The 27,865-nt window shown below is 42.9% G+C and overlaps 1 protein-coding gene across 1 annotated transcript; it reads left to right on the top strand.

Annotated features, from left to right (window-relative positions):
- Positions 1-335: 335 nt before the first annotated feature.
- LOC120717223 (protein SSUH2 homolog) lies at positions 336-27,400 on the top strand. Its single transcript, XM_040005130.1, has 12 exons — positions 336-535; positions 7,389-7,469; positions 7,545-7,620; positions 7,704-7,833; positions 8,516-8,576; positions 9,406-9,527; positions 10,516-10,578; positions 10,668-10,747; positions 12,688-12,780; positions 12,941-13,046; positions 13,605-13,712; positions 25,283-27,400. The coding sequence occupies exons 1-12, from the start codon at positions 523-525 to the stop codon at positions 25,421-25,423; spliced, it is 1,074 nt and encodes a 357-aa protein (XP_039861064.1). The 5' UTR covers positions 336-522; the 3' UTR covers positions 25,424-27,400.
- The last annotated feature ends 465 nt before the right edge of the window (positions 27,401-27,865 follow it).

The raw sequence follows: 27,865 nt of genomic DNA, 5'->3' as shown, positions 1-27,865 counted from the left end.
TTGTAACGTAAACGCTGGCCCTCTCTCTCCTACGCTCTATCTGCTATTCCCGAACAGAGATATACAAGTCTCTCCGTGACTGCAGCTGCCAGTCAAAGCTGTTATGATGACGTTACGCCCCAATTTAACATCACCGCGGTAGGAATTTGAATAAAACTTATGGGAAAGGAGACCCCTTGGACATAAATCAGCGTGATGAGAACTATTGATAACAAAAGAAAGAATCTTTGGAAAAAATGTATCTGAGGAGAATTAATTTATTTTAGTCTGACCTCAGTCCCATCCGCTAACATGGAGGAGGCGGGGTTTATGACTCATACTGCAGACAGACACCAGGGGGCGATAGGGACGTTTTGGCTTCATGTTTTGGGCGTCGTCCACGTTTTCTACAACTAGATCCGCTATCCGTGCTCATTGCGCGCTCCCGACGGAGAGGAAACGGGGGATAACTACTAAAACTCAGAGAGATTATAACGGATCAATAAAAATCAGCTGATAACAGCGTGATTGATCTGCAGCAGAATGAACAGCGCAGGTAAGAATTGAAACACAGGACGGCAGACTTTAGGAACTATCACGAAACCGACCACCAAGCGCCTCCGGGCCATTAAAGGGGCAAGCGCGGGGCTCCGCTTCTGATAGTCCACCTTCGTAAATGTGTTTCGATTACAATCTGCATTTTTAGACTCTTGAAATTTCTTGGTCCAACGTGTGCATTTTTTCTCTATTTGTTTACAGTTGTGCAGGAGAAAAAAGTACTTTTGTGAAAGAAAAATACTTTGACAGGACTGAAACGCTGTTTCTTCTATAAACTCATTCAGTGCGAGAAGATTAGGAAGTCAGAATCACGTTAAACCTCAGCATTCACTAAACTGAATATATTTGCTGCTTTAATCTATTTATGTTTTTTTTTTTTTTTTTAAGGAGTTTCAGTTGTTTTCTCTTTCGGACAGTAAACTCCAGATGAAACTCATTAACCCATCTGAACCTTATTTTCTGAAGAATTTAGTGCAGATATTCGCCTTTGTAGTGGCGACAGAAATTAAGTGAAATTGAAAAAAATAAAATAAAAAATCCGAATTAACAGGAACTTTCTGTTTTGTACATAGTTCAATTTGAGCAATAAGCAACCAGATTTTTTTGTTTACATTTTTACAATCAAGTTGTTTCACTAATTTCAGTTTTTTGTGTCTGATTTTTTTTTTCTTCAACTACTGAGCCCAGTCCTTCCTCGGTAATTGCTCGGGTGTCAGGTTAACATACTCATTCTTTTTTGAGATGCTGGAACAGCTGCAAGAGTAGTACAGAGAAAACTCCACAATCAGATGACCTCCCAGGAGCATGCACTGGGCTCAGGGAGGGGACACTGGAGGACACTGGGTGGGAAAACAGACACTCCAACAAATGACATAGGAAGCCAGAGATAATATATATATATACACTGATGGGTGATAAGGGAAGTGGAAACACATAATTACATAGCAGGAACAAATTAGAACAAAACGGGATGCAAAGCTGGACACAGTGCACATGAAATAACAATTAACTAAATAAAACACGCAAGCTTGACATTGGCATAGAGTTAAGCAAACCCAGGAACACATGACAGGCTGAAGAGACAAGGATGAAACAAAGAGAAGAACATGGGAAGAAGTAAGGGAGACAAAAAAGAGACACAACTAAGACGCAGAGCGAGAGAAAGGGAGACACAGGGACAGATGTCAGTGATTTTGAATTTAAAAATGTGGTAGCTTATTGTAAACAAAATGCAAGTGGAGGGAAAATCTTGTGTGGTTCTCTGGTTTGCTGGCTTAAAGTCATTAGTTTAATTGTCATGAAAGGTCATGAGTAAAAACGAGAACCTGTGGTGGGGTTTCGGTTGCCTTTTTTTTTTTACCTTTTTTTTCAAGCCCCCCCCAAAAAAAGGTGTTTACTGCACTCCAAATAAAAATCAAATTCTCATTAAAATGCCATTTTTGTACAGCAGAGAGACAAAGGGAGACTTCATAGTACAGTACCGCAGTGTGTATTTTCACTGTACTCATACAAAAGATATAAGCACATTTGGGTGCAGTTGTGTCCCGGATACTGTATTCATGGTAAATGGTAAACGGACTGGTTCCTTTTTTCCCCAATGTATTTCTGTTTTTATATTACGGTGAAGTACTTTGTGTTTTTTATCCTGTGAAGAGTGCTATATAAATAAATGGAATTAAATATATAGTGCTTTTCTACTCTACCTAATTTCCTTGTAACTAAAACTGATTCTAAAGTACAATTTCACTAACACATCGACACACGTTACTTTTGCAGAGGCTGTAGCAGCTGCAGTAATCTTCACATTTTGACTTCAAATCAAATCAAATCAAATCACTTTTATTGTCACATCACATGTGCAGGCACACTGGCACAGCACATGCGAGTGAAATTCTTGTGTGCGAGCCCCACAAGCAACAGAGATGTGCAAACACAACAACACAAACGAGCAAAATACAAGAATGGCCGACCTGAAACTAATAAATATATGTACAATATATAATAGTGTATGCATTTCTGGATGTGTATACTAAATATTTTCCTACGTGTGTGTATGTGTGTGTGTGTGTGTGTGTGTGTGTGTGTATACACATTTTTACAAATTAAATAGTAAAAAAAAAATATATATATATATATAATAATAATAATAATAATAATAATAATAAAATATATAAAATATACAGAGTTGAATATGTGCAAAACAAGTGGCATTTATATACAGTGTGGAGTGCATAATGTTGAAGTTCCAGTAGTGAAGCTGAGGTGTCTATGACGTGTTCAGCAGTCTGATGGCCTGATGGAAAAAGCTGTCTCTCAGTCTGCTGGTACGGGACCGGATGCTGCAGAACCTCCTTCCTGATGGAAGTAGTCTGAACAGTTTATGGCTGGGGTGACTGGAGTCCTTGATGATCCTCCCCGCTTTCCTCAGGCAGCGCTTCCTGTAGATGTCTTGGAGGGAGGGAAGCTCACCTCCAATTATCCGTTCAGAGCACCGCACTACTCGCTGGAGAGCTTTGCAGTTGTAGGCGGTGCTGTTGCCATACCAGGTGGTGATGCATCCAGTGAGGATGCTCTCAATGGCACAGTGATAGAAGGTCCTGAGGATGCGGGGGCTCATGCGAATCTTTTCAGTCTCCTGAGAAAGAAGAGGCGCTGCTGCGCCTTCTTCACTGTTTTGTTTGTGTGTACTGACCACGTAAGATCCTCAGCCAGATGTACTCCAAGGAACCGGAAGCTGCTCACTCTCTCCACAGCAGCGCCGTTGATGGTGATGGGGGTGTGTACTTCTCTGCACCTCCGGAAGTCCACTATCAACTCCTTTGTCTTTGCGACGTTGAGGGTGAGATGGTTGTCTTGACACCAGTGGGTCAGGGCGCTGACCTCCTCCCTGTAAGCCGTCTCATCACCGTTGGTGATAAGACCCACCACTGTAGTGTCGTCCGCAAACTTCACAATGATGTTGGAGCTGTTAGTGGCTGTGCAGTCGTAGGTGTAGAGTGAGTACAGGAGAGGGCTCAGTACACACCCCTGTGGAGCACCAGTGTTCAGTGTGATGGGGGATGAGGTGATGCTGCCCAGTCTGACCACCTGGCGTCTGTCAGACAGGAAGCTAAGGATCCAGCTGCAGAGGGAGCTGCTCAGTCCTAGATCCTGCAGTTTCCTGTCCAGCTTCGAGGGAACGATGGTATTGAATGCTGAGCTGTAATCTACAAACAGCATCCTCACATACGTGTCTCTCTTCTCCAGGTGTGACAGGGCAGTGTGTAGTGTCAGGGCTATGGCATCATCAGTGGACCTGTTGTGGCGGTATGCAAACTGTAGAGGGTCCAGTGAGTCGGGTAGTGCAGAGCAGATGAAGTCCCTGACCAGCTTCTCGAAGCATTTGCTTACGATGGGGGTCAGGGCTACAGGTCGCCAGTCGTTCAATGAGGAGATGGTGGAGGATTTGGGTACAGGGACGATGGTGGCCATTTTGAAGCAGGCTGGGACTACAGACAGAGAGAGGGAAAGGTTGAAGATGTGCGTGAACACTCCAGCCAGCTGAGCCGCGCATGACTTGAGGACGCGGCCGGGAATCCCGTCCGGACCAGTAGCTTTGCGTGCGTTCACCTTCCTGAAGCACTTCCGCACATCCTCCTCAGACACAGTGTGCGCACTGACATCATCCGCGGTGCGCACACTGTCCGGTCTCATGGTGTTCGCTGTGTCGAATCTAGCGTAGAATACGTTTAGATCCTCACACAGAGAGGCCGTGGTCTGCGGTGTGCTGGTTTTCCCTCTAAAGTCTGTGATCGTGTTTAGTCCCTGCCACATACTCCGAGGGTTGTCAAACTGTTGCTCCACCCTGTCCCTGTACTCACGTTTGGCTGCTTTGATCGTCTTCCGGAGTTGGTAATGTGCGTGTTTGTAGTCCGATGTGTTCGCGGAGGCAAAGGCGGTGCTCCGTGCCGCCAGTGCCGCGCGAACATCTCCGTTAATCCAGGGTTTTTGATTTGGGAAGGATTTGACTGTTCTGGATGGGACGACATCTTCCACGCATTTCCTGATAAATCCACAGACTGAGTCTGTGTATTCATCAATGTCTCTGGCGGCCACGTGAAACATTTCCCAGTCCGCGTGATCAAAACAGTCCCGCAGCGCAGACTCCGATTGGTCCGTCCAACAGTGCACCGCCCTCCGGGTTGGAGCTTCCTGTTTCAGCTTCTGCCTGTAGGCGGGCAGGAGCAGGATGGAGCAGTGATCTGATTGGCCGAATGGGGCGCGGGGGAGGGCTTTGTACGCATCCCAGAAAGAGGTGTAACAGTGGTCGAGTAGCCGGTTTCCACGTGTGTTGAAAAGGATGTGTTGATGGAGTTTTGGTGAGACTTTCTTCAGGTTTCCCTTATTAAAGTCTCCGGCTGTGATAAACGCTGCCTCTGGGTGTGCGGTTTCCTCGCTGCTGATCGCGCTGTACAGTTCCCTGAGTGCACGGTCAATGTCGGCTTGTGGGGGAATGTAAACAGCCGTAATAATCACTGCTGTAAATTCCCTCGGTAGCCAGAATGGCCGGCACTTAATCATCAGGTACTCCAGGTCCGGTGAGCAGAAGGATTTGACCGGGTGCACGTTCGCATAATCACACCAGCTGTTGTTGATCATGAAACACACACCACCGCCTCTGCTTTTCCCAGTAAGATCCTGTGACCTGTCCGCGCGGTGCACAGAGAACCCCGGCAGTTGTATTGCGGAGTCCGGTACTTTGTCCGATAGCCAGGTTTCTGTGAGGCAGATCACGCAGCAGTCCCGCATCTCTCGCTGGAATGAGATCCGTGCCCGAAGCTCGCACAGCTTGTTCTCCAGAGACTGCATATTAGCCAGTAATAAACTGGGTAACGGTGGTCTGTAAGTGCGCCGTCTCAGTCGAACCAGAACGCCAGATCTTCTCCCTCTGCGTCGGCGTTTGCGGCCTCCAGGGCCAGAGAACAAAGGCGTCTCAGGTGAGATGAATGGGGGGTCTGCAAATGGAGCGTCCGTGTTGCAAAACTTGAACTCCGGAAAGTTATAAGAAAGACCGTCTTTTATGTCCAGTAAGGACTTTTTACTCAAAATAGTATTTCGAGTTTAATCTTTTCGACTTCATTCTAAAAATGATCAATAATGTTTTTTTCTTAATATGGTCCTAATATTCCTTCATAGGGGTAAAGAGGGCTAATGTTGATGATACTGTTGTGACATATTATTCAGTTTAATTCAGTTTTATTTATACAAAACCTAATCACAACAACAGTTAAGGTGCTCGAGGTGCTTTGTATTGGAAGGTAAAGATCCTACAATAATGCAGAGAAAACAAAAAACAACAATAACAACAATCAAACCACCTCCTATGAGCATACGCTTTGGTGACAATGGAAAGGAAAAACCTTTTAACTGGAAGGAACCCCCAGCAAAACCAGGCTCAGGGAGGGGCAGCTATCTGCCGTGACCGATTGGGGTGAGGGGGGGAAGACAGGACAAAGACATGCTATGGAAGAGAGCCAGTGACTAATTATAACTAATGAGTGGGGGGGGGGGAATGGTGAGAGAAGAAGAAACACTCAGTGTATCATGGGAATCCCCCAGCAGCCTCGACCTTTTACAGCATAACTAAGGGATGTTTCAGGGTCCCCCGATTCAGCTCCAACTATGTGCTTTATCAAAAAGAATCATTTTAAGCCTAATCTTAAAAGTAGAGATAGTGTCTGTCTCTGGAATGCAAACTGGGCGCTGATTTCACAGGAGAGGGGCCTGAAAGCTGAAGTCTCTGCCTGTCATTCTACTTTTAAATATTCTAGGAACCACAAGTAAACCTGAAGTCTGAGCGCAAGTGGTGTAATGGGGTGATACCGTACTTTAAGGTCTTTCAGATAAGCTAGTCCAGCCTAGAAATGAAATTCAAATTTTCATTAAAATGTTATTTTTGTACAGCTTAAAGAAACCCAGTTATAGCAGTGATTTCACTTCCCAGCAGAGAGACAGAGAGAGATCTCACAGTAGAGTACAGTACCACAGTGTGTATTTTCACTGTACTTATACAAAAGACATAACTGACCAATAAACGCTCTGCATGCCTCTAAATTGCAAAGCACACGTGGGTGCAGTTGTGTCCTGGGCACTGTATTCATGGTAAATAGGCTGGTTCCTAGCGCTTTTCTACTCTACCTGAGCACTTTGTAAAACTTTCCTCATTCACCCATTCACACCCCGAGGTGCTTTCTATCTAACATTTACACATGTTCATGCTCCAGTGGATACATCGGACACAAACCTGGGTTTAGTAGCCCAAGGATATTTGGCATGAGCACTGGAGCTCGAATCACTGATCGAATCACCAACCTTCCGATTAGTCTATGACATGCTCTACCTCATGAGCCACCACTATATTCATCAGGTATTCATGAGACTTCGAGGTCCTAACATCCTATCCTAACTGGATAAAAAGGTGCTGGTTGATAAGCCAGGCTATACCAGTTAACTTTCTCTCCCTAAACCTATTCCGTCTTACCTTTCTTTTGCTGTTGAGAAGAAACCACACCACACTACCACAAAGATATTACGTGCTAATTAATAAGCTCCTCGGAAATATATATATATATTTTAACTTTGAATAGATTTGGAATAGCTGTTTCCCTTTCAGTATTTATCCCAAGCTAACCAGCCACCAACTAGAGAGTGGAATCAGTTTCTTGCCAAGACAAAATGTCAGACCTCCGAAGCTGCCTGGTCAGAGCTTTGGTTTGCATCAAAAAGTAAACATGGAAAGCTGGAGACATGACTAGTTTTAATTTCACCCAGAAGATTGGTTTGAATTTTTTGTTTCTTGTTTTTCATTCCAGCTATGTATCCACCTGTCATGGCACCCCAAGCCAACATGTTTGGCAATGTCCCAGGCTATGAAGGCACTGTGCCAGGAGGAGGTAAGAAAAGCCCGGTTCACATAATTCCTCACATTAATGCTGTTGCTGTTACTTGAAAATTTGTCATTGATGCAGGAGGTTTCCTGCCCCCTCCCATGCCCACGGAGCCAGTAGCCCCACCCCAACCTGCCCCTGAAAATCCTGAATGGAGGTACGACATATTACCTGTGTTTCTGAGCTGCTCACCAACCAGTAGAATTTTCTGGTTTAACACAAAGTTTATGTGATTTGTAGCATCCCCTCTCTTTCTGAGGATGAGGCTCGTAAGGCATTCAAGGAATTTGTGTCGTCTCATTGCTGCTACAGTGACGCTCCGGTCACTCAGGGAGTCATCACCTCCATGGAGCCATTCAACACATTTAGGGTGATTAAATGTTCCCTTTTTATAATGCTGTCAGCATCAGTGATGCTGCGGACTGAGTTACCTCCATATCTGCCTTTACTATCTTGATCGGTCTACTAAAGAGGTCTGGTTTGAACTGCTTTTATTCAGTTTAAATGTTTTTTCCAAATATTTGACCAAAGGACATAATTGAATGATAATGAACTGTTGAAAAATTAACATGTGTAATGATTTTTTTTCTCAGAAACCTGAGGGCTTTAAGTAAGTGTCCAAACCTACTGAAGCAGTAGTTTGCCAACCCCATGGCAGCAAATAATTGTGCAGTTTTGTGGGTTGGACAGTTTATTTCATTACAAATCTTCAGGGCTGTTGCAAGTGGTCGAAAACTACACTGTAGATTAGTCTTACAGCAGGATTTGTTATGCAGTAATGCACACCACGCTGTTACTAGTAAGCTAACATCAGTTATTTCTACCTACAGTTTTATGCTAACGACAACCATTCATAATATTTTTTTGTTATAAAATATTTTCACCCTAACTTGTTTCCCTCTTGTTTTTTTTTTTAATCTACATGTGCATTAATACAACTTCATCCTGATCCAGAAACACACTGAAGGCTCACAAAGTTCGTTGTACGTTGACAGGGGAATCTTATCATCACATCCAGTTTCTCTTGGTAAAGTCAGTTTTCTGTTCCTTAGTACCGTCTAGAGACGTTCACTGAGTCCAGGTCAACTGAGTGGGCCCAGAAACCATATGAAGGTAAAAACACATTTTCATTTTATTCAGTCCAGAACAATTTACAGGCAGTCGAGAAACGGGTAAAAAAAAAAAAATCCCTGAACTAAAAAGGAAACATGGGGAAAATCACAGCTAGTGGGGCGACTAAATAATAAATACACAAGATAATGAGGGACGAGGAAACGAGAGGGAGATACAAAAACAAACTAATCACAGAAAACTGAACAAGGGAAAGAAACTAAATACCACAACTGTTCCACTATGGGGAACAGATACATGAATATAATTCCAAACAATACCAAGATTTACTAAAAAAAAAACTCAAAGTCACTTTCTAACAGACCCAGGACCATAACAGAAACTACATGGAAAAATGCCACTGCAAAATTTCCAGTGTTGAATTGACACTAGAAAGTGTCTATATAGGTCCACTCTTTTGAGTGTTAAATGAACATTTTTGACAGTGTGATAGTTTTAACAGTAACCTAGTCAGTTTTAAAGGTTAGCAATGACTAACACTGAGCAGTGCTGATTTTCCAACACTGGAAAATAACTCAAAATGCTAGTAATAGTCCAGTGTTAGGAAATCAGCACTGCTCAACATCATTGTCAATCTTTAAAACTGACTAGGTTACTGTTAAAAATATAACACTGTCAAAAATGTTTAACACTCAAAAGAGTGGACCTATATAGACACTTTCTAGTGTCAATTCAACACTGGAGAAACACACTTGCTTCTGCTTTCATTACAACGAATTCCTCTTTTGGTCATCGTTGCCTAATCCTTACCTAAACATCAGTTCGTTTGTTTTTTACTGTCACTTGCTGTGAGCTCTTGTATAATTAATAGGTGAGCCTGCTGACTTTTACACCCAACCTGCTCCACAACCGTGGGAGGTCCAGGCCACGCCCCCCAATCTCTTCAGTGACCATAAAGTGAAGATCCGGGTGCCATTCACATCCTCTGTCAAGGTGACTGAATAACAGAAGCTATCTATCAAAGTGCTGGTTTTAGCTTTAAGAGGGCTGACACAACTTTCATTATGTAAATCGAATCCCCCCCCCCCCATCACTGGACATGTATTAAGTACCACAGTAGCTTTGAAAACGTTTTTATGGTCTAAGGAATAGATTTCAGTGGTCCTTACATGAACTTAAGGAATTATCATGCTCAAGGTTTCATTGGGTTGCTAGTTGTCCATGGGATTTTTCTAGAGCTTTTTTTTTTTTTTTTTAATGCATTGAGCTGGCTCAAGTAATGGTTGGATATATAGGCACAGTAAAGCTGGCAGGGAACCTTGAAAAGATGTAAGCAGCCCTTTGTGAATTAAAGCTGTCAAATCTGAAAATGTTCCATGGGTTTGACAGGGTCTTGAAAGGACCGGAGGTTGTTTCTTGGGTTACCGATAGTGTTCAAGGGTTCTCAATACAGCAGTTCTTCAAGACATTTCAGTAGTGTCATGATTGTATGTGAAAATGACCCAAATGCAGAGTCAAAGGTGAGGATTAATAAACAATCTTTTTTTTTTTCCGGCAGTGTAGAACCCCAAGGCTAAATCAACAGAACAACGATGTGTGTTAGGGATCATTGTCCTGCTGGAGCACTCAGCATTTCAATCATGTAGCTGTTGTTTTGAGATGAATTTGAAGAATTTGCTACCTCCACCATCTTTAACAGCTGGTACATTTAGGTTTGAATGCCTCACCTTTACTAATCCAAACATACTTCTTCTCATTGTGGCCACATAGCTCTTTTTCTTTTCTCATTTGACTATAAAAACCTTTTTCTGAGCACATGCAAACTCCTACCACAACTTTATTTGCAGTTTTGATTTAGCTTGATCTCTGATTAGAAGTTAAGCTGTTAACATGGAATGTGTGTGAAGGTTCTAAGGCGAAGTGTCTGTCAGTGTGACAATAATCTTATTATTAACTTTTTTGTGTGTGTGTGTGTTTTTAGGAATGCAACACCTGCCATGCAACAGGTGTAGAGCAATGCACTGAGTGCAATGGATGTGGAAAAGTAAGAAAATTCTCAACAATGCATAATAATTGCTGACAGGAGAAATCTGGTGGTAATGTTAAAAAAAATGCTTATTTGTGTCTTTGTAGAAAGCTTGCTGGGCGTGTGATGGCACTGGAGTGAAGTTGGATGCGGCCTGCAGTCACTGCAATGGCACAGGCAAAGAAAGGTACTACTTTTTTCAGAACAAAACTATGCATACAACATTACCATAAATAAAAAGGCAATTATTACTTCAGAATATGAGTACATGTTTTTAGAGCAAATCAATCCAATGCAGTAAACTGGAGATTTTTTTTAAAAAGGGACCAAAACAGCCAGGTTTTCTGTTTATGCATGCAAACCATTAATAATATATCTAGTTAGCCATTCATTCATTCATTAGCCATTCAAGTGCAATCATTACCAGACTTCCATTCTTTTTTCTTCTCTTTTTAAAATTTAGGTGATATAAATAACTGTGACTATAGATAACACAGGGATGCTGAGTTTCTGTTAAGGTTGAGCCATATCTTCCTATCTGCAATAATAAGTGTATAAATTTATACGTGATTAAGAAAGCAAGAATATCAATATCAATGATACTACGTGGCCTAGCGTACTCCACAACAAGATAATTCCAGACATGTCTGAGAGTGAGAGCAGTGTGTCAGCCTCAAATGATGACTTCATACCTAAAAAGGGAGCTACAAGAGGGCAGGCCCGTCTGAAGTTTGCCAGAGAGCACATGGATGATACAGCAGAGGATTGGGAGAATGTCATGTGGTCAGATGAAACCAAAGTAGAACTTTTTGGTATAAACTCAACTCGTCGTGTTTGGAGGAAGAAGAATACTGAGTTGCATCCCAAGAACACCATACCTACTGTGAAGCATGGGGGTGGAAACATCATGCTATGGGGCTGTTTTTCTGCCAAGGGGACAGGACGACTGATCCGTGTTAAGGACAGAATGAATGGGGCCATGTATCGTGAGATTTTGAGCCAAAACCTCCTTCCATCAGTGAGAACTTTGAAGATGAAACGAGGCTGGGTCTTCCAACATGACAATGATCCAAAACACACCGCCCGGGCAACAAAGGAGTGGCTCTGTAAGAAGCATTTGAAAGTCCTGGAGTGGCCTAGCCAGTCTCCAGACCTCAACCCCATAGAAAATCTGTGGTGGGAGTTGAAAGTCCGTGTTGCTCGGCGACAGCCTCAAAACATCACTGCTCTCGAGAAGATCTGCATGGAGGAATGGACCAAAATACCAGCTACTGTGTGTGCAAACCTGGTAAAGACCTATAGTAAACGTTTGACCTCTGTTATTGCCAACAAAGGTTATGTTACAAAGTATTGAGTTGTATTTTTGTTATTGACCAAATACTTATTTTCCACCCTTAATTTACAAATAAATTCTTTACAAATCCTACCATGTGGATTCATGGATTTTTTTTTTTCACATTCTGTCTCTCACAGTTGAAGTGTACCTCTGGTGCAAATTACTGACCTCTGTCATCATTTTAGGTGGGGGAACTTGCACAATCGGTGGCTGACTAAATACTTTTTTGCCCCACTGTATGATTCAAGACTGATGTTTGCTAATGACAGCTTATCGATACAAATGACGATGCAGAGGTGACTGACATCCTCTGTGACAATGCCTGCATTGCCAGGCCATATGGACTCTAAATCAACACCACAGAGCATCGGCGGCTGCTTTTCATCTCAATGGTGCCCCAATTAAGCAGTGAATTTAAACGCATTGATTTGATAGTTCAAAAATCAGATCACAGATTACATCCACAGCAGAATGGGCCAAGCGAAGAAGAAGCAGCCTAACATTAGTATGAAGACCGCCTCCAAAACCTGGACCTTGCTGAAATAAAACCTTGATAGGCCCGTTTGTTGAAATGCAATATGGAATTTCCTTATGTGGTCACACCTGAAACAAAAACATTGAGACTGCTGCCAGCGAAAACCAACTGTTGGTGATCAAATACAGCAAAGCAGCATACTGGTTATGTGGCCAACCACCTAGAACAACCACCGGCTAGGGCCTAAAGAAGATATTGATGTGACCACAAAAATAAAAACAAAAGGTTAATGTGTCACGTCTGTGTTTGTGTTTAGTTGTAGTAAGTGTAATGGCAGAGGGAAAAAGGAGTGTCAAACCTGTAAAGGAAAACGCCAACTGCTGACCTACATTGAGCTCAAAGTGGAGTGGTGAGTACAAGTACTGAGCTGTTCCAACATTGCTATAATTCAGCAATACTGGATTGCTGAATTATGTTTCTTAATTAACCTTGAAGAAACATCTTCAAGGTTTCTTGAAGATGTTGTGATTTGGTACATATATATGAATATAGTTATTGTGTGTATTTAGGAAAAACAATGTGGAAGACCACGTGGTGGAGCATAACTCTGGTTTAAAGACTGATAAGCTGTGCTCAGTGAATGGGAAGGAGCTGTTCAAGAACAGCCAGAACTTGGTATGCACACACACCCACACACACACACTCATGTGTGTGTGTATTTATATCCTTGTGGAGACATCTCATTGACATAATGCTTTCCCTAGCCGCTTACCCTAACCATCAAAAATGATTGCCTAACCCTGACCCTTACCCTAAACCTAACCTAATTGTAACCCTGACAATAAAACCACATTTTGAGTCTCAAAAATGCCTTCAAACGAGTGCTGTATAGTGTAGTATAGTAAACTACCAGTTTTTGGTCCCCATGAAAACCACAGACACACACACACACACACAGCTAATGTAGCTTCACACTTTTCAGTTCAGTTATTTCATGCCAAAATATACACAATAAACTACATCACTGTAATTTCTACACAATAGTTTAGAATGCTGTATTCCAAATTTCACATTTTAAAGATGAACTAATCTTCATAAGTAAAACATAATGCCACAGCAGGGGCTCACTTCAGCCAGATGTAGTTTAGGTAAACATAAACGTAAGAAGTAAAAGCCATTGCTGGGGTTAGCTGTGTGTATATTGCATGTTAATTTCTCTCTTTTATCCCTCAGGTTTACCCGCTGTTTGGGTTTCCAAACCCAGGAGTCTCTCAGGCCTCTGACCGTCTGATCAAAGAACATCAAACGAAGTATGGCCAAACCTCCAGGATTCTGCAGCAGGTAGGCCGACACAGTTCAAGATAAAAATAAAAGGTCTATTCTAGTGTGCCTGTGTTGCTCTGCAATTTTGCCACCAAAATGCTTGTTGGTGGGGGAGTTTCTCTCTTTATGTTGATTCATACACTCCCAGTCAGTTGCAACAAAACATGAACTACACAATTCTGGAAGTAACCAGAAATGTGTAGAAGAAACAAAAGCACCAAATGGGCCAATCACAGTGTCATGAGTGTGATGAGACACATACATTTACAATTCCAGGAAAGTTTGTGGTGTAGTTTACAATGTGGGGTTTCAGAGGGGTTTGTTCTTATGACACAAGAAACGTTTTCAAAGACCTTCAGAGTGCAATGTTTAATTAAAATGAAAATATTCCAAAGTTAAAACAACACTATGTAAAGTATCAGCGAGATTTTGTGAAAATAGTCCACGTGTACAGTTTGATGGCCACATGTAGTGTTTTGTGGTGCGTCGTGACTGAAGGTGTCTTGAAATGAATGAATACACTTTTGAGAACACACTCATAAAAAAAAAAAAACTTGACCTTGCAAAAGACAACTAGTCACTATTTCTGAACAGTGTAGTGTTAACAATTTTCAAGATATCATTTTCAAATAGTGATGATGTTGTGATGGTAGATGCCAAGGACAGCTCAAGCTGATTTAATTTTGGTGAAAATCAGGTCGAGGGTCACATAAAATATGTAAATCAGCAAAAACATATATAACCCACCCAAGTTTTTATGGATCATCTTCAAACTTCACAATAATATAAAAGGCTTTGGGGGGGGGGACACGAGTATCTTGGTTGACTAAACATTTGGCCTTGAGCTTTATTGTTAGCACCCAATGTCAAAGTTGATCTTGAAAAACGATTTCAAAAGAACCATATCAAGTAATACATCAGGGGATGGAAACAACAAAAAAACAAAAACAAATAAAGAGTACAATTCACAAAGAACATAAATTCAAGGATTTTGTTCTATTTAAGCTAGACTATCTACTGGGGATGGACCGATCCAATATTACATATCGGTAATAAAAAATGTAATCAATCCATTAAATATCACGAAAGCGCCTCAAAGAAAAACTTGCGCCATGGCGTAACTCAACTCATAACCTTAGCACGTCGGAGCAGTATGCGTCACGTGATAGAGCGGCTGTGGCGTGCGAGACCTCTCGGTGGTCTGGTTGAGCACTTGGCGCCTCGCTACCAAACCGGCATTTCATCTCCAAGAAAGTTATCCCAGAGAGAAGAAGTGTGTAAGTTAATCTCTGAATGTTTGTAAAGCATTCCCACGTTAAGCATAACAACCGATATATGGAGCGACTGCCTCTTCTCTCTCTCTCCCTCTCCTGTTGCTACTTCAATCATCAAACTGATCAATGATCGGCTGATCGGCTTTTCTGTCGCAAGTCCCATCTCCCTTGTTTGTTTTTGGCCCACTTTGCACCAGAAAGAGGAAACCAGCGGCTAAACAACAGCAGCACGTTTGAGCTTATAAGCTGTTGTTAGAATGTTGTACTGTTTATAAGATTGGGGAAACCTGCAGTCAGCTGAGACTGAAGAAGTCACTTGGATGAGTGACGAAACGTTTCTCCCACAAAACGCTACGTCCAGATGAACAGAATCAACTTATGGAGATTAATATTACTTTCTACACCAGGATCCTTTTCTACGTAGCTGACGGCTGGTAACTGTGCAGGGGCGGGTCTAGCAAAGTTTAGCCAGGGGGCAGGTAGGGCATTAACAGGGAAAAGGGGGCACAAAGACATACTTTTCCATCTTATTCTCATTTAAAATGTCTAGCTTTTAATACATAATTATCTGAATCTTACACCCAAAGTTTTCATCTGATGTAAATGTATAGAAATCCATTATTGTGTATATAGGAACTATTAAGTCAAATTTATAAGCTACAGTACTTTTTCCTTTGGAAAGGTACCATCTGTGCAGTCTGCAATTCTGTTGAAGAAAGATGTTGAATCTATTTAATTATTGTAGAAAAATAATTGATTTCTGTGCATTTTGTTTTTTTTTTTTTTTTTTTTTACACGTGCATTAAATTAAATTATGTCGATTAAGCATCACGAGGCGGAGGGTGGGGGGTGGTTCCCTATTTTTTTTGCTGGGAGTTTGCAACCCTATTAGTTAGGTTGCTTAATATTTCCACTAAGTACTCTTTAAAATACCAGAATAGGGAGGATGGTGTAGGTTTAAGTTTATTAGATTGATGAGTATTGCTGAACTAGTGATGTGCGGATCGATCCTGAAATATCGATTCCTCCGATACATAATCATTTATGTTCTAGAATCAATTCTCACATTAAAATATCGATATTTTAGTAATTTAGGGTAAATTTGTAGTTTATCATTAACAGGAACACAGTGGAAAGAAACTATAACATTCAGATCTTGTCTACATTCAAAGGAACTACTTCCTCTTCTGCCTTTCATAGTGATGTGCGAAATACGGCTGTATAAATGTCTCACAGCCCCTTGGCGTGCGCGCTCACAACAATGGCTGAGTGTAATTGTGCGGACGTATTTTACCTCCACAAACAGCTGAGACGTGGTTTGTGATACATGTGGCAAAAAAGTGAGGTGTTGTGGCCATACTTGCCAACCTTGAGACCTCAGAATTAGGGAGACATTCAAAGGGCTGTTTTGGGGTGATAAATACATTTTACAGTGTTTATGTATCGGATAAAATGCATTAAATGTCACCTTTATTATTGGCCGGCCCGGAAACAGCGAGGGTGTCCAAATTCAGAAGCTGCTTCCACCTGAGGACCCGGCCTTCGCGGTCTAAAGAAAGCCGGGTAGTATGTCACGAGCTCCCTCGGTGAAGTGAAACTCTGCCGTCTGCTCCTTGCTATCTAAAATATAACAGGGCGCTGGCGTAAACTCTCGACCGTCTCACACTTTGTTTAATTAGTTTTCTGTTTAACGTTTATTCAGCTGTGTAAAAACCCTCCTGAGGGATCAATTAAGTTAAATTTAATTTAATCTAATCTAATAACTTTAATCTCAGCCAAACTGATTTGCTCATGAACAAATAAAACACTGAAAAAGCCAAACAATAACATTTTTAAGTTATCAAAGTGACTTACAGTGGGGCAAAAAAGTATTTAGTCAGCCACCGATTGTGCAACTTCCCCCACCTAAAATGATGACAGAGGTCAGTAATTTGCACCAGAGGTACACTTCAACTGTGAGAGACAGAATGTGAAGAAAAAAAAATCCATGAATCCACATGGTAGGATTTGTAAAGAATTTATTCGTAAATCAGGGTGGAAAATAAGTATTTGGTCAATAACAAAAATACAACTCAATACTTTGTAACATAACCTTTGTGTTAGGTGTGGCTGTGTGCAGACAGGAATAGGACCCAAGGTGCAGACTCCGGAGACAGAACTTAAACCAAAACAGCTTTAATGCTAAACTCAAACATAACATAACTGGGGGAAAAAAGGTCAAAAATAAACTAACACCGGCGGATTGACAAAACACACAGCAAAATAAACGGTAGATCGCGACACGGACACAGAGAAACACAGGGCTTAAATACACAGGGGGAGCAATCAGGGAATGAGTAACAGGAGGGAAACACAGCTGGGGCAAATCAGGCCTAACGAGACAAGGGGAAGCAAAACCAGACACATTAACATCAGACATGGACTTTCAAAGTAAAACAGGAAACACATAACACAGACTGAACAAAGACACAGACTCGCACGCACTGCAACAGAGGGAACAGAGACGTGGGACCAGGGCAGACACAGACACTGACTGGACACGGGGATATAGCCACTAAGGACACACAGAGACGCGAACTAGACAAGGGGATACAGCTGACAGGGGAGACAGAGCAGCTAGAGAAGACAGAGACATAAACTATAAGACAGAACTCAAAGAAACCAAAAACTAGAAAGTATAAATAATATCATAAACTCAAAAACCCTGGGTCAACGACCCAGGCATCCTAACAGTACCCCCCCCTTAAGGGCTGGCTTCCAGACAGCCCAAACCAAAACATCAAAACCAAAAAAAACAAAAACAACCGAACCAGGGTGGGCGGCGGGGGAAACAGGATGGAGGGCTCGAAACAAACCAAACAAAGAGCCAGAAACAACAAAACAAAAAAAAATGCAAACACTGGAGCCCAGAAAGCAACAGAACAAAAAACAGGAACAAAGTCCAAAACAACAGCACCAAGGCCCAGGCAAAGTCCAAAAGCAAACAAACAAAAGAGCTCACGAAAGGCGCAGAGGCCCAGGCAATAGTCTCAAAAAAGTTCAGGGGGGCCGGCCCGGAGGCTGATGGTCCAAGAGCCCAGAAAACAGGTCAGGAGGCCGGCCAGGCGGGAGGCACCGGTGGCGACGGAGCAGATCAGGAGGCCGGGCGGGCGGGAGGCACCGACGGCGACCGAGCAGATCAGGGGGCCGTCCATGACAGCAATGACGTCCAGTCATCGGCCGGACGGGACGAGCAGGACGAGCAGGCCGGACGGGACGAGCAGGACGAGCAGGCCGGACGGGACGTGCAGGCCGGACAGGACGTGCAGGAACAGACAGCATGGAGACCTCAGGAGCAGACGAAGCTGAACACTCGGAAGCTGGACCAGGCGGAGCTGCAGAGGCTGAGGCCGGACCAGGCGGAGCTGCAGACTCGGGGGCCGGACCAGGCGGAACTGCAGACTCGGGGGCCGGACCAGGCGGAACTGCAGATGCAGGACCAGGCGGAGCTGCAGACTCAGAGGCCGGACCAGGCGGAACTGCAGATGCAGGACCAGGCGGAGCTGCAGACTCGGAGGCCGGACCAGGCGGAACTGCAGACTCAAAGGCCGGACCAGGCGGAACTGCAGACTCAGAGGCCAGACCAGGCGGAACTGCAGACTCAGAGGCCGGACCAGGCGGTGGAGCCGGTGGTGGCTGAACAGCCTCGCCAGAACCATCAGCAGACACTGGGACGTGCTGGCTGGGTCCTCCCGGACCCCCAGCTGACGAGGCAAGAGGCTGAACGGGCCCCTCGGATCCTCCAGCAGGAAGAGACGGCTGAAGCGGTTCCTCGGACCCTCCAGCAGAGACAGGTGGCTGAACTGGCCCCTCGGATCCTCCAGCAGGAAGAGACGGCTGAAGCAATTCCTCGGACCCTCCAGCGGAGACAGGTGGCTGAAGCGGTTCCTCGGACCCTCCAGCGGAGACAGGTGGCTGAACGGGCCCCTCGGACCCTCCAGCGGAGACAGGTGGCTGAACGGGCCCCTCAGACCCTCCAGCGGAGACAGGTGGCTGAACGGGCCCCTCGGACCCTCCAGCAGGAAGAAACGGCTGAAGCGATTCCTCTGACCCTCCAGCGGAGACAGGTGGCTGAAGCGGTTCCTCGGACCCTCCAGCGGAGACAGGTGGCTGAAGCGGTTCCTCGGACCCTCCAGCGGAGACAGGTGGCTGAACGGGCCCCTCGGACCCTCCAGCAGAGACAGGAAACTGAACGGGCTCCCCGGGCCCTCCAGCTGACGTGGCGTGAGGCTGAACGGGCTCCTCGGGCCCTCCAGCTGACGAGGCGTGAGGCTGAACGGGCTCCCCGGGCCCTCCAGCTGACGAGGCGCGAGGCTGAACGGGCTCCTCGGGCCCTCCAGCTGACGAGGCGCGAGGCTGAACGGATGACCGAGGAGAGGAGCGACGGTGGCGTCGCTTCCTTTTAGATGAGGGAACAGGAACCGGTGGAGAAACGGAGACCTCCTCCTCATCCTCCGACCACACAGCCGCCAGAAAAAAGGCAGGCGAACGGACAGGCGAACAAGGTCCCGGCTGGCGTGAGGAAGGGGAGGAAGCCTGCAGTGGCGATGAGGCAGAGTGTGCGTTGCCCTGCAGCAGCGGTGGGGAAGATGTAGTGAGGGAGAGAGCAAGCTCACTAGCCCTGACTTGCTCTCTCCAGGCAGTTATGGTGTTCCCCAACTCAGTGTCCTTAGCAAACTGGCTAAGCCGGGGATTATGCCGAATGATGGCCTCCACCGCGCTCAGCCCCACAGCCATGGTCCTTAAATCCGAGGACTGGGCGATGCGGTCGAGCAGGCTCACCAGCCGCTCCATCTCGCCGCTGAACTCTGAGAAAAAGGAGTCTGCAGGGTCCATGTTCTGGTCGCGATCTTCTGTTAGGTGTGGCTGTGTGCAGACAGGAATAGGACCCAAGGTGCAGACTCCGGAGACAGAACTTAAACCAAAACAGCTTTAATGCTAAACTCAAACATAACATAACTGGTAGTGATGGCCCGCTTGAAGCTGACGCTCCGGAGCGTGTGTCGAAAAAAACAACACACTGGTTCAGAAGCACTGTGTCGAGGCTTGCTTCGTTTGGCAAAAGTCACGTGACCAGTGACGTCCGAAGCTTCATTACCCACGTAACTGCTTCGGTACCTGATTCAAACGGATATAAGGAAGTGAATCATCCACGGGATTCGTGGAGTGTGTTGATGGTGACAGATAGCGACGAGGTGATCATTCCACTGACAGATATGGAGCCAGCAAGGAAGAGAGGACGTTCTGGCATGTGGGAATATTTTGAGTTGATTTTGCTCAATTCATTTTATCTGCCGAAGTGAAAAACTTGAAATGTCCAAAATCATGTTTTCATAATGTAAATATCATTACAGCATATGACTTTAGGAACACTTCCATGTGAATTAAAGCTAATGAAGACTACAAAAATGTATTTGACACTATACGTACATTACATTGCTACACAGTTTAGAAAATCATTTTGTTTATTGTTTTTAGGTGATAGTCTGCAGGACCCAGGAATACCTGCATATCTACCAACTTGCAGTGTAGTTCCTGCACTCCACAGCCTCTTCTGTTCCATGCAAGTGGATTTTCTCCAGGGCAGGAGAAACTATTTCTAAGAAAAGAAACAGACTCAGCCAGCGCACAGTAACACTAATCCTCTTTTTAAATGTAAATAACAAAAGGGCTACCTTACATTGATCATGTTTTTACTTTGCAAGTTCTTGATTAGGGGTGGGTTTTGATTATCGCCTTTCTGATTACAATCCATGCTAAATTGAATAAATTTATATTGATTCATTAAAATCCTGTGTCGATTTGTAAATTAACGTTATTATGCCTGAAACGCCAGCATCTCAGGTTAAACCTCACAACATGTCGTCAAACACCATACAGCTAAAACAGTAACTGGGAGCAGGTTTACGGATTCTGCATACAAACGTGAACACAGAGCGCGGACCCGACATGTCAGAATCAGATTTTGATGTGTCGTCGGGTCCGCGCTGTGTTTGCCTCTTTTTTTTTCGCTGGCTTCTGCAGCTGCAGGTTTCATAACTCTCTGTTTACATCTCTAATTAAGTCTCACATGTGTCAGCTTTCTTTTAATAGATACGAAATTATGGATATATACTGTTAAATGATCAGAATTGTAATATTTCTGACTGAGGCAAAACTTTCAAGATTCCAATCAAATTGAATCAGATCCTGTATCGAATCAAAATGATTCTACAAATCAGTGACGATGCAGCCGTACTCAGCTCCCTAAGCATTTTCCCTTTCCAGTTCACAATCAATCCCACCCCTAGGTCAAAAATATGTATAGGACAATTGGCCTAATCTAATATTTTGTATGAACCTGTCCAGCTGTCCAGTGATTAAACGACAAGTAGATGGAGGCAGGACTTCACAGCAGGGGCATACTCCATAATGCGCTGTGCATTCTCATATGTATATTATATATATTGCTCACTTATTGTATTTACCAACATCAAGGAGTTATGAGCAAAGAAAGGCCACACCATAGTGCATGTTTAAATAGGGAAAGTTTATTGATCAAAATGTATTACGCAAATACGCATTACATTTTTTTCAGCCCCCCAATCGAGAAAACTAAACCAATTACATGTTCAAAGCAACGGAACGGTGGCCCAATATCAGAGAGAACTCCACTCTTGAGTGAGCAGTGATAATTGAGCAGTCCGTTTTATTTTGCAGATTCAAGCTGCTCTTTAAAATTTTCACCACCAGATGTCACCGGAGAGGACTGTGTTGAAAAGCTTCGAGTAATGAACCGTTTTTCAATACAAGCTTCAGTGCTTCGGAAAGCTTCATTTGGCCATCACTAATAACTGGGGGAAAAAGGTCAAAAATAAACTAACACCGGCGGATTGACAAAACACACAGCAAAATAAACGGTAGATCGCGACACGGACACAGAGAAACACAGGGCTTAAATACACAGAGGGAGCAATCAGGGAATGAGTAACAGGAGGGAAACACAGCTGGGGCAAATCAGGCCTAACGAGACAAGGGGAAGCAAAACCAGACACATTAACATCAGACATGGACTTTCAAAGTAAAACAGGAAACACATAACACAGACTGAACAAAGACACAGACTCGCACGCACTGCAACAGAGGGAACAGAGACGTGGGACCAGGGCAGACACAGACACTGACTGGACACGGGGATATAGCCACTAAGGACACACAGAGACGCGAACTAGACAAGGGGATACAGCTGACAGGGGAGACAGAGCAGCTAGAGAAGACAGAGACATAAACTATAAGACAGAACTCAAAGAAACCAAAAACTAGAAAGTATAAATAATATCATAAACTCAAAAACCCTGGGTCAACGACCCAGGCATCCTAACACTTTGTTGGCAATAACAGAGGTCAAACGTTTACTATAGGTCTTTACCAGGTTTGCACACACAGTAGCTGGTATTTTGGCCCATTCCTCCATGCAGATCTTCTCGAGAGCAGTGATGTTTTGGGGCTGTCGCCGAGCAACACGGACTTTCAACTCCCGCCACAGATTTTCTATGGGGTTGAGGTCTGGAGACTGGCTAGGCCACTCCAGGACTTTCAAATGCTTCTTACGGAGCCACTCCTTTGTTGCCCGGGCGGTGTGTTTTGGATCATTGTCATGTTGGAAGATCCAGCCTCGTTTCATCTTCAAAGTTCTCACTGATGGAAGGAGGTTTTGGCTCAAAATCTCACCATACATGGCCCCATTCATTCTGTCCTTAACACGGATCAGTCGTCCTGTCCCCTTGGCAGAAAAACAGCCCCATAGCATGATGTTTCCACCCCCATGCTTCACAGTAGGTATGGTGTTCTTGGGATGCAACTCAGTATTCTTCTTCCTCCAAACACGACGAGTTGAGTTTATACCAAAAAGTTCTACTTTGGTTTCATCTGACCACATGACATTCTCCCAATCCTCTGCTGTATCATCCATGTGCTCTCTGGCAAACTTCAGACGGGCCTGGACATGCACTGGCTTCAGCAGCGGAACACGTCTGGCACTGCGGGATTTGATTCCCTGCCGTTGTAGTGTGTTACTGATGGTGACCTTTGTTACTTTGGTCCCAGCTCTCTGCAGGTCATTCACCAGGTCCCCCCATGTGGTTCTGGGATCTTTGCTCACCGTTCTCATGATCATTTTGACCCCACGGGATGAGATCTTGCGTGGAGCCCCAGATCGAGGGAGATTATCAGTGGTCTTGTATGTCTTCCATTTTCTGATGATTGCTCCCACAGTTGATTTTTTCACACCAAGCTGCTTGCCTATTGTAGATTCACTCTTCCCAGTCTGGTGCAGGTCTACAATACTTTTCCTGGTGTCCTTCGAAAGCTCTTTGGTCTTGGCCATGGCGGAGTTTGGAGTCTGACTGTTTGAGGCTGTGGAGAGGTGTCTTTTATACAGATGATGAGTTCAAACAGGTGCCATTCATACAGGTAACGAGTGGGGGACAGAAAAGCTTCTTACAGAAGACGTTACAGGTCTGTGAGAGCCAGAGATTTTCCATGTTTGAGGTGACCAAATACTTATTTTCCACCCTAATTTACGAATAAATTCTTTACAAATCCTACCATGTGAATTCATGGATTTTTTTTTCACATTCTGTCTCTCACAGTTGAAGTGTACCTCTGGTGCAAATTACTGACCTCTGTCATCATTTTAGGTGGGGGAACTTGCACAATCGGTGGCTGACTAAATACTTTTTTGCCCCACTGTATATATCATGTTTAATATGTAGTGAAAGACCGCGGGGGTTTGAAATCGATGTGCCGGTCGGCTCAGATATTTGAAGTTTACACAGCCACATTCTCACCTGAAAATATGTTAAAAGTTTTTTTGCGACCCAGAAAGAGAAATAAGAGTAATATTAAAACTAAGTCGCTGCCGCCATTGTTGGAAACTGGAATTGGCTGGGCCGCGCTATAATTTCTGCAATATGGTTTTTCAATTTTGTTGTCCGGGTGGAAAATCGGGAGAAATTCGGGAGAATGGTGGCTCCGGGAGATTTTCGGGAGGGGCACTGAAATTCGGGATTCTCCCGGAAAAATCGGGAGGGTTGGCATGTATGGTTGTGGCAACATCACTAACCTTGTCAAACACCTCAGAGTAAATCATATCACAGAATAGCGTATGTTGAGGCGAACTGAAGAGGAGGAGAGGGACAGGTGACGTCTCTCACGGAGTCCTTTAGTGCTGCAGGCAGGCAAGGTGTTCAAATAGCGCACAACTTCAGTTTTTTTATTTCTATATGATGAACCCTGCATTATTAAGTGATAAGAACAAGTAATCTGATGTCCTGTAATCATTATGACGCTATAATTTGAGATACAATAAATAAAATACGTTTTTGTACAAAGTATCGGTATCGGATCAGTATCGTCGATACCACCCTGACGATTACTTGGTATCGGATCGGAAAGGAAATCAGTGGTATCGCACATCACTATGCTGAACTATGAAATATTTTGGGTGCAGTGTATTTTTTGCATACAGGTATAACAGAATAGCTTTAGTTTTTGTTTAAACTTGAGTATGAACTTATACAAAATGCAGCAAAATATTAAAAAAAACAGTTTTATTGATTAAAAAATACACTATGTTGGAGTCATATCAACAGATATCCAAATTTATGATATCGGTATCGGATATAAAAAAAGTGGTATCGTGCCATCTTTACTATCTGCTGATGTTTTTGTGGTACAGCTTGTGATATTTGCTCAATTAAACATGAAAGTTAAATGGAAATAATCACAAAAATGAAGAAAATCATAATCATTTAATGTTAAAAAGGATTCAGTTTTATTTTAGCATTGTTGTGAAAGATAACTATATACTATTTAGAAATTTTCACTTTCTGTCTTTTGAAATGGGAAGTTTTTTTATTAGTTTGCTTTCATATATAGGACTTTGTAGTAGTCCTGCACTTTTTTCAGATTTTAAATATTTAGATATTTATTTTTACATATTTGAACATATTTTAAAAACATATTTTAAAATATTAGGCTTTTATCTTTAATAGTCTTTGAGATAGTCATGTTCAATCATTGCCACAAATTTCAGCTTGTGACAAATGAGTCACAGCAATCATTATTAATGTTTAATAATGATCTACCATTTAATGTCTATGCGAATCAGAGACGGTCAAGACGTACGACAGAATGATGCTGATGTGTTTCCTTTCCTCCAGCTTTTAGTCTATGCTAAGCTAAGCTAATGCTTTCCTACTCAAGCTGACACGCACCTCTATCTCTCTCTTTCAGAGGCAGACGGTCGAGCTGATCCCCATCACCAGGGTGAACTACGAGTGGAAAGACAACACCCACGCCTACTATGTGTACGGCAACGAACACAAAGTCAATGCTGACGACTATCCAGCAACCTGCTGCTGCGTCATCCTGTAGACTGTTCTCTTCTTTTAACATCAGCGCATGAAATGTTTATTAAAATAATTGTTTTCATTTGATTTATGAAAGCCAAAACAGCATCCCACATCATACCAAAGTAAACATAGTGGTGGGAGTGAATTAAATTAAGGATTTGAAGTAGCTTAGTCAAAGTCCAGACTGAAATTCATTTCAGATGCTTTGGCATAGTCTTAAATATGCCAAAATCACGAATCTCAGTGGTCAGGGGTCACGCTTTCTGAAAATCTTTGTCTACAGTCGCCAGTATTTTAGCATGCCATGTCCCCCTCTGGACTTTTTTATTCTTTTCTTTTTCATGTTTATTGAAGCATATCATACAGTGTCTGTTGCATTTGCTAAACATCCTACATATGTAAAAGAAACGAGGATCAATATAAAGGTTAATTATTGCTTAGCTCTAAGTCTCTATGAAAAGCTTCTATATTTGCTTTTTTATTCACATGTTTTTCTGACAGTCTGTCCTGTATTTAAATGCATTCTGGGAGAAAGAAGGAAGGAAAAGGGCTCAGTTCATATGGCCTGAAGCGAGTTGGTGACTGAATGACATATTAGTAGCTCGACTCCGTTTTCCGCTCACCTCACTTTAGCAGACCAATACGGGGTCCGCACTACAGCTACGCCAATCCGTCTGTCAATCTGCCACAGTGTCTTATTCATCTACTGTGAAAAAGACAATGAGATACTTGAACTCCTCCACTTAAGGCAGCAACCCTGAGTTCACCATGCACTCCTTCCTTCTATAAAAAATATCTGATGTGAATTTTGGGGGGGTTGTAGGTGCACCTTATCAGCATTTGAAAATTGTAAAATATAAAAGATTTCAAACATTACAGTTTTATAATGAACTGTAATCAGTTAATTAAATGATTGAATGTGTCCATAAGTATTTTCCAGGTGCACATCTGACAATAGGAGTCACAGTAAGACCCCTCACATCTTTAGCTTACATAATTGCAACCATAGACTGGATATAAAAGCTCATACTAAATAGCTTTTTAAACTCTTCCAGTGGCTAAATGTAGTCCAGATGTAAAGACATGTATAAGCAAATGCCCGTTAGCTGCCTTTCTCTGTCAGCTCAGTAGACTTTTATGATGGAGTTAAGTTTAAGTTGCTAATCTCTGGTCTTACTGAATACAGCATGATGTTGCATTGGTAATTATAGACACCACTACTGTCAGAAAGGAGGATAAAACACGATATACCTCAAGCCAGTGTGTGATGCGTCTCCTTTCTCACATCAGGTATTAAAGCACCAAGACAGCAGCAGTCATAATCATCAACTTAAGGCTTTGAGTCTTCACATTGGAACTTCACTAATCAATGCAGAACATTGACTATATCCATCTATTATATATTGTATGTCTGCAAAAACTAAAGAAATACACAAAACCACACAACCCTTTAGACTGCCTTTCTTCAAGACTGCAAAAATCCTGTAGGAGGCAGTGTCCGACTCAGAGGGTCTGCTCTCTGCTGGCTGTTACTTATCTATGATATTCAGGGTGAAATTATTTCTGTGTAAAATAGTCTACTGTTAATGTTTAATCAGTAATAAAAATATTTTTATGTGCATTTATTTTTTTATGTGCATTTACTTAAATATGTATTCTGTTAACCATTTGAAGATTTTAGTTTTGTTTTTAGTTAAACAGGTTACACAGTTCTTATTTTGATAATATAACCAACAACTTCTCTGTTTTGTAATTTTGTTTCTTCTGAATGTAACCCCTAATGCCAGATTGTTCTAGAAAAACATGCATTTAAAATATGGACATAACCATTTACTAAGTGGAATGCTCTTTTATCTGCATAGCCTGCCTTACCTTCATACGGGTACATTTTTACTCTTAACCTGGTGGGCCTGATCATGTTATTACATGTTATCTGTTATTACTGTGGTTTATTAATGGTATGTTAATCCTTAAACTGAAAAATAAACTCTGAGACTCATCTGCTTCTTTCCCATATTTCCACCAAGCTGGGGATGCATAAAAATGATGATAAACAGAAAGAAGTGAAGATTTTGTAATATGTGATCAGAGTACTTAACAGTTCAAGTCTTTGCAGACGGTTCTGTTAGGGAGCAAGAAAAAGGGGAGGCAGGTATATATGCCTTACACGTATATTGTATGTAAAGAAGAATATAAATTATGTTTTGGTGATGCTCTGAAATTCACCTCCAAACCCCTCAATGGAACGAATTATTAAAGGGTAAAATGAAACATTCCAGTGACATTTGTTTGTCTAGCTGACATATTTAATGACATCAGTTAGGCATTTGTCTGTATGCAGACAGTAAATATGGAGAGTACCATCTAGAAACTCCAGAGTTTTGTCTAACTCAGGTTCAACTATCTGATGTTTTTGTGATACAACTTGTATTTTTGCTCAGTCTAGCATGAAACTTGAACTCAT

This window comes from Simochromis diagramma, unplaced genomic scaffold (genome assembly GCF_900408965.1).
Source record: "Simochromis diagramma unplaced genomic scaffold, fSimDia1.1 OVJJ01000320.1, whole genome shotgun sequence".
Taxonomy (NCBI): Eukaryota; Metazoa; Chordata; class Actinopteri; order Cichliformes; family Cichlidae; genus Simochromis; species Simochromis diagramma.
The sequence above is the reverse complement of the archived record's forward strand: the minus strand, read 5'-3'. Positions and strand labels throughout refer to the sequence as shown.

Bases quoted from the DNA above. Each gene is read 5' to 3' on its own strand.
- LOC120717223 (XM_040005130.1), top strand. The intron at 10,579-10,667 runs GTAAGAAAATTC...GTGTCTTTGTAG, and splicing joins AGTGCAATGGATGTGGAAAA to AAAGCTTGCTGGGCGTGTGA. The intron at 10,748-12,687 runs GTACTACTTTTT...GTTTGTGTTTAG, and splicing joins AATGGCACAGGCAAAGAAAG to TTGTAGTAAGTGTAATGGCA.